This window comes from Morone saxatilis, unplaced genomic scaffold, assembly GCF_004916995.1.
Source record: "Morone saxatilis isolate NCDOM2014 unplaced genomic scaffold, NCSU_SB_2.0 Contig22, whole genome shotgun sequence".
Lineage (NCBI taxonomy): Eukaryota > Metazoa > Chordata > Actinopteri > Moronidae > Morone > Morone saxatilis.
In genome coordinates this window covers 11,797,461-11,805,115 of record NW_023339785.1, presented here as the reverse complement: position 1 = coordinate 11,805,115, position 7,655 = coordinate 11,797,461, and the positions used below count along the sequence as shown (strand labels likewise).

The window sequence follows — 7,655 nt, the reverse complement described above, 5'->3', positions numbered from 1 at the left end:
GTAGTTGATTCTGGAGGTGATGAAATGGACTAAACAGTATGGGTGTCTGCTCAAAAACAGGTTATGTTAGAAACAGCCCTGGTACATTCATTGTTTAGTTCACAGTCCCACTGTGAAGGAATGTAATGTTAGCAGCTCTGTCCTACTGTGGGAAGCTGACACTCCAACAAACACATTGGTTACTCCTCATTCTCATAGCATTTTCTCTTGTAATGTTAAAAGTAAATAATTCAATTTGAACAGTAAAGCATACATCTCATAACCATCATAACCTCTATGTTGCTTGTCATATGTTTTTCTGTTACCAACAGGTTAGGATTTAGTGGCGTCTAGCGGTNNAACTCCCTCGCCTCACCCTCCCGTTCCAAGCGACAGTAACTAACAGCATTGGGGCTTAGTGAGTCAGTTAATGCAGTGGGGCTGTAGAAACAATGTGTGTAGGAGCCATTTGTGTTTGTTTTATTAAAGAACTACAAGGCAACACGGAATCACTGATCATCATCAATAGAAAGCTGAGAAGAAATAGTTTTTCAACCACTGCAAAAAAGCTAGAGACCAATTGGTTTTTGCAATGTCTGTTATTCTGAATACTTTTGGATCCACATGCTGCATTTTTAACGCGGGAATAGAACTATTTGTTTGGTTTCGTTACACGCTTAACACACTGCACAGTTGCGTGCACATCACTCATTCATTCCCACATTCGCTCTGCTCCAATTGAGCCAAGTCATCTCTGCAAGTAAGTGAAACATATTATGGATATTATGGAAGTGCATTGAAACCAAGTCTGTCCCTATAACAACGTGTAACAACAATGTGTACTACTACTTTACAAAATATGAACCCATTTGCCCCTCATACCTGAACTGTACGTCTGTCTCAAAGGCTGTCACGCCGCACGCAATGCTCCTCTCGAACGACATCATGGTGTTCTCAGGGGCCAGCTGAACACAGTGAGGACAGATGGGTGAGACACACTCATGTGCCTAAAACTACCCTTAAGCTGTGTGAACGCACACAACCCTACACAGAGTTAAATTGAGCTTATTGGTGACCCAGGAGCAAAGCAGACTAAAAAGGACAGAGCGGCATGGCATATGGGGCCCTCACATGTTCACACCTGAGCCAGTATTTGCTGTGAAGTCATTTGATATATTACATCAGCAAACAGAATATAATAAATGGTAAACAGAGTATGTTGTCTTGTGCTATTTACTCTGAATGACAGGAGATCATGATGTTTGCATGGATTGTAGCAGTTGGTTTTTATGTCTGGGTGGCTTACAAATTCAAGGAAGAGTTAGACATTTTTGGGAAATACACGTATTTGCTTTCTTGACAAGAGTTATATAAGAATATTGACACACTCATATCTGTGCATTAAATATGAAGCTACAACCAGGAGATGGTTATCTTAGCTTAGCCTAAAGACAGAAAGCAGGGGAAAACAGCTAGTCTAGTTCTGTCTGAAGGTAATACTTAGCAGCAACATTTAAAGCGTACAAATTAAGCTACTGTATCTTGTTTAATCCGTTCAAAAACTAGAATGTAAGTAAGACACTTTTTGATTCTATGGAGGGTTATGTATCGGACTATTCATCGGCTGGGAGCGGTGACTTCTTGTCCAAGTGGTATTTAGACTTTTGACGCACAATGCCTTGAAAGGATCATTGAACTACTGTCTGTTTACGTACAACTATAAAGCCTTACTTTTTATAACTGCTATGTTACAACTTCTACATGAAAGGTGCACTATGTGTATCTTTCGGGTGTTGCCAAGAAAAACAGGATGCTCACCATTGGTGCGCCCCGGTGGCCAATGAGTTTCGGTTTTTCAGGTAATTCATGTACTTCTATCAGACATGGAGACTGGATGTACAGTGGACACAGGAAGATGGCTGCTGACACCGCTATAAATACCACTGCAATGAGGAACTTAGAACCTGGTGAGAACAAAAGTCAAACAATAAGATGATCCTCTTTAGCTTTTTTTAATTAACACTGTTGTGAGTCGACAGAGGACCTGTACAGGAGTCCATTCAGAAGTGTGAGTAAAGCAGAAGAAGGAGGCACTGCATGGCTCTAATGATGCTGATTCAACAGGTGCTCTTTAGTTAAGGTTAGGTGAAGGTATACAAAAACCACTAGAAAAACCACAGATATTTAGGAAATTTTGGTTGATGTCAAGTGATACAGATAACCCTTGAAAAAGACTAAGGCTCTCTGTCAATAGATTAATTAATATAATGAATTTGTTATGGAGCATGGGCAGTAAAACAGACTAACACATACCAACTCTAGGTCTTCATCAGGGTCTGACAAACACTTAATCGGGATTATATTCCAGCCTTGAGTGGTCTTCCAACCAGCGTATAAAGCCTATACATAACATGAACTATAGAAGGCGCAAAAATAATAACGTGGGCATAACAAGCATACATGTCACAGAAATGTGTGACAATATATTATTACCATTAAGTGAAAACAATATGATGGGGAAAAAAATCCAATAAAAATCAATAATCAAATCATACTTGATTGTAGATTTTATGGATTTTTTGTTTTTTAAATATAACAGTATTATTTCTATTGTGGGAGTAAACATTTCTGTACATAGTTTTAATAGCCATTTGTTAAAATAAATATATGTGTGTGTCCTTTCCCCTTTATTTATTATATCTCCATTCACTCTTTCCTTCAACCTACAGTACTGTCTTAATTACTAGCCAGGGATCAGAATAGCTCATCTTTTATCTCATTTTCAAAATTGACTCAGTGATGATATCAATGTCTGGAAAAATGGTATGTCTGTAAACAGTGTTGTAATTGTTTGTGAATGTGTGCTCTTAAATAAGGTCTGAGACATACATTGTCCTTTGGCTGCGTAGAAACCGCGGAAGATGAAAGGGCTCAGCAGGGTCAACGCCCCAACAGCACCAAACTGCAAGAAAGGAGCTGTGGCCTGCCAGGAGGATGACACACATGATGAACACAGACAAATAAAGTGTTACCCTCTCAGTATCTCACACACCCTTAAGCCCTGAGTATGAGACCCTCGCTGTACCTGGAGTGAAAGAGGAACAATTGGCCATTCTCGTTTCCACATGAGACTAATTCCTATGACCCCAAAAGTGATTAATATCACACCAAAAAATAAGAGGATCTGTGTAGAGAAAAAGCAAACATGACATTCAGCAATTTGAATAAAAACGCAATAGATGAGGCATATTTAGAAAAAAGCTGGACAGTAAATGTTTGTGATACCTTGTGTAGCCAATGTAAGTCGAGTGGTTCTCCTAAGGCCACTTGGAACAGTGCAAACAGCTGTAATGAATGGTGTACATGAGAAATCTTCATTTTGTCATAATATCTGGTTCCTAAGACTGTTTTATGTCTTTTATTGAGCAAGAATTCTAAACATTCAGGTACATTACTGCTCAATCTCAACACCATATTATCAACACTGCAATCTTACCAGCAGCAGAATGCAGTAGCTGGTTAACACTGCAGAAATGATGATCAGCACCATGAACCAGTTCACCCACTGTTTCAGCGTTGTGAAGCCTTTCCTGATAATAGAAACAAAAGAGGGCAGCAGAGGTCACCAATAAAGAAAGAAAAGAAAAGGAAAGAAAAGAGAGGATTCTGGGCTTTTATGCTGAATTCAATGTAGGGCGTGTGCATGTGTGTGCATGCTTGTGGTCACTCACGAGTTAACATCCTCTCTGTCATTAAAAGTAACCAGACAAATGTACATCCAACACAGGGCAAGCAGGGAGACCAGAGAGACAACTGAGAACCAGCAGCATGCATGCTATAATAAAAAGAAACAGGTGAAATCTTCATTCATTTTCACAGATCATAAGATCATAATCAAGATCTTTTGCATGCTTTGTGTTTGTGTAAATGAATGTATGCATTGGATTCCAAAGAAAATTTGATCTGGGGAAGGCAAATGGAACAACTCCAACATTTTTTCATACTTGGTTTTGCACCCTGCACTGACAACAAACACTTTCTTTCAGCATCACTACACCTCCACCCTCCAAAATCATACCCTCCACCATCCCCCTCCCTCCTTTATAATCCTGTTCCAGACTGGTCCATAACAAGCCTGTTGGGGCCTGTGGGTTTACTTATTTTTCTTGGCACACAGGTTCATATTCAGCATTTCCTTTTCATCAGTTTTTACAGTTTACACTTCTACTTTTCGATACATATGCAAACTGCTTTCTCACAAAACGCATTTAAAGCATTAAATTAAACGGTTCATTGGTAATATTTTATACAGTTCACTGATTCAGTGCTGTGGAATGTCAATCCCTGGGATTTGCTACAGGGATTTGTAAGGCTATATTCAGTAGAACAAGGGACCTGAAAACTTAAATCGACAAAGTAATTTGGACCAAATTATGTAATTTAAGGCTTGTCTGAACTTACTAATGGTCATATAAAAATATATTCATATGTGTTAACTTAAATATACACACATATAGAAATACTCACTTTTTTATTATTTTCGCTCGAGTGCTTCCAGTGGCAGCTATAAAAGCCCCTGCTGCAAACTCTGCAACAGCTTTCTTTACATGGAGACATCTCTTTTCCTCCTCATCCACAGTGTATGAAGTACAGATCCTGCTCAGTGCAACCTGGACGCCTGATACACACAGCCTGAAGAAAGATGGAGGGAGCCCAGATAACGCTTTCTCTGGATACCAAGAAGAGGGCCGACCTCATTCACCTCTCTAAACCTATGGAGGGTAGGAGGACTGTGACAGAAAGCAAATGAGGGGGAAGGGGAAAAAAAGTTTCTTTGAGTGTTAAGGCAATCCCTGCTCAATACCCCCCTCAATAGAGCCTGTGTGCTGGCTGCACTTACAATGGGCAACACCATGGGGAACTGAGAGCAGTGCACGGACCGTCCTGAGAGTGAAGTCACACTATTGAGCCTTTGGATCACAAACCGCCACAGTGACAGGCACATCCATGCACAGAGAGGGTCCAAGTAAAGAGCAGTTTGCATACTGACAGTTACTTACTGCAGTTTAGAGGGGTATAGATTGTGTTTCCATGTTGAATTGTGGTGTCCCGGGAATGGTCACAGTAAAATTTAAGCAAACATGTAGGGGCACATCATTTTACAGATGCCAGGTTTCGGTCCATTCTATGTGCAAAACGTGTCACCCACCATGGAGGCACATTGAGCAATAAAGGTTTCTATTGTGAAAGGGCTTCAAACGACCAACTGTTTCTCGTTGGACTTGATCTATCTTGGGGATTTGCCAGCTGTTGTCTCACCTGGATTGTTGATTTTGTTTCCCTAATCAAAGCCTTCAGGGAAATAATCAAGTTCAAGCTCAGGGCATAAGTTTTGAATAGATCAAACAGGTCAAGTTAAGACAAAACTTAAGTATTTATTCCAAAGTATAGAATTAAATAACAGCCCGCCAGTTATTTTATTTTTTTTATCATCTAATAAAAACATGTTTGGGCAAGTCAACAGGTCTGAATGTCACTGTCATGAAACATGAGATGCCTTGTTTCACAGCACAAACAGAGTGCAGCACAAGGAAGTGTTAAACCTGAGCTGAATGTTGAGCAATAACAGTAAATATGTGTGTGAAACCAAACTGTCATCCAGTGACAAGTTTACAAAAGAAAGGGAAACAGAAATGTCCCCCTTACAATCAAAGACAAATTAAATGCAAATTACAACAGTGTCCTTTTTATGTCCCAGTCCAGCATACTATAGCTGGAAGGCATCAGTTTAAGTACAAGGATTTAATTTCACACATTAATAAACATAAACTACATAAAGGCACAGCACACAGTTTTACCTGTGTTGTTGTTACAGATTAAAAGACACCACAGGGACACACCTGGCCAATTGGTTCGGCTACAGCACTTTCATCACTTAATGTTGGCAAACGTAAACTGTAATTAGTCTCAAAAATGATGTGAGGCACTATTGTAATAAGAAATGATGAGAGATAAACTATCTCATAATCTTAAACGACTGATGGCGTTCATGCAGGAGGAAAGAGTAAAAGTTCTCATATATCTCTCAGTCTCGATCTGCTTGAAGTAATTTCCTCAATAGCAGAAATTGTTGTCACATCAATCTTAACTTTGAACTCAAAAACTCTTTCATTTTGTCATTGAATACCAAAAAAGAAACTTAACAAAACACTAAACACTTTACAAGCTCCCATCCCTTTTATAGCTTTTAACAGCAGCGATGTGAGAAAAGATTTTTCCTAAAATCCTCTCAGCCATCCACATCACTTAACACCAAAATGTCTTATCTTGTGTATATGTGCTTTTATTGTTCTTTTTTTTTACTTGACGTGATATTATCTGAATATTACTGAAGAACAGCAGCTTCTCAGTGTGAGTATAGCTCATAGTGATGCCGTGAGAAAATCCCTTAAGAGACCTAGATGGTGTGTAGTGCAAGTGAAATATTTGTGGGGGCAGGAGTCAATACTTTCTCTGACTCTGAAAATGAAATAACCTTTGATATTACTCACTATCAACCCCAGTGGTGGACACATTGGTAGTTCTCTCTTTGTAAGACATTAATATATGTTTTTATATTTATATATTTTTTTTTTAAATCATGATCTTTTTTTAATGTCTTTTATCAGGACTCTGAGTCTGAAATAAAGTTTTTCCCAATAACTCTCTCACAGGATTGTGAATGGCGTTGGTTGGGCTACTTTTTGTGTTTTCTTCTCCTTTTTTCCCTCCTTTCTTGCTTCTTGCAATGCTGTGTTTATTGTGTTCATATGCAAATAGTGCACCTCGGCACCACACAGTTGTGGCACTTGAATTAAATGGCTGACCTGCTTTCAATTAAATAATGTTTGATAGAATCAATAACATATGATGTGAAGAGATTATTGGATGATAGAAGACCAATTAGCTGCAACCTGTCATTTTTGATGTAATGCAATGTTATTCACATATCTATCTATCTATCTATCTATCTATCTATCTATCTATCTATCTATCTATCTATCGAACTAAAACGGACTCACCATGAATGAACACACTGTGCCGTTTCTTTCCCCTCACGCACTCGCTCCGACGCAGCCTTCTTTGGGGTGAAACCTCTTCTGTCCTCTCCTCCTCTCTGATCCTCTCGCACCCGTTTTCACTCTCTGTGAGTCCGTGAACTGAATGTTAACATCGGTCTGTGTGTGTATGTGAATGGGTGAAAGGAAAAGGGGGTGTAACCCGAACAGAGAGGGAGGAGGCTTTAAATCAGGTAGAATGAAACTTAAAGTGAAACTTGAAGATTATATCAAGGTTACTATAAATCGCACGTCAGTTCATCTGCAACAGATAGCATGGGGGTTATAATGAGAGAAAGTATGGTCAAACCCATAAAAAACAAACTAAATGTCTATAATATCCAGATGGAGGCTAAAATGACCCACTAATACACTTTATGTATTTAAGCTTATGTATTAAGTTCTTTAAATCTGTACATTTAATCTCTATATTTTCTGTTAATACTCCTTTAAAAAATAACCTATTTTCCAAAACTAAAGCTGTAACAGATGCTTGGTTACTGGGCCTATGGGAAAACTGCTTTTTATACTTGTCATGATCCGCTTCTGGCTTTCCATCAGTGCAACCACCTTCACCTG

General features: G+C 39.0%; 1 protein-coding gene across 1 annotated transcript in view; it reads right to left on the bottom strand.

Annotated features, from left to right (window-relative positions):
- gdpd2 (glycerophosphodiester phosphodiesterase domain containing 2) overlaps positions 1–7,174 on the bottom strand; it is an 11,276-nt gene extending 4,102 nt beyond the window's left edge. The window contains exons 1-9 of the mRNA XM_035668702.1: positions 7,041–7,174; positions 4,507–4,769; positions 3,711–3,814; positions 3,476–3,569; positions 3,265–3,324; positions 3,065–3,163; positions 2,869–2,962; positions 1,798–1,943; positions 862–944 (exon numbers count right to left, since the gene is read on the bottom strand). Of these exons, the coding sequence (XP_035524595.1) occupies positions 862–944; positions 1,798–1,943; positions 2,869–2,962; positions 3,065–3,163; positions 3,265–3,324; positions 3,476–3,569; positions 3,711–3,814; positions 4,507–4,596 (770 nt within the window). The 5' untranslated portion in view covers positions 4,597–4,769; positions 7,041–7,174. The remainder of the gene's footprint in view (positions 1–861; positions 945–1,797; positions 1,944–2,868; positions 2,963–3,064; positions 3,164–3,264; positions 3,325–3,475; positions 3,570–3,710; positions 3,815–4,506; positions 4,770–7,040) is intronic.
- Positions 7,175–7,655: the final 481 nt, after the last annotated feature.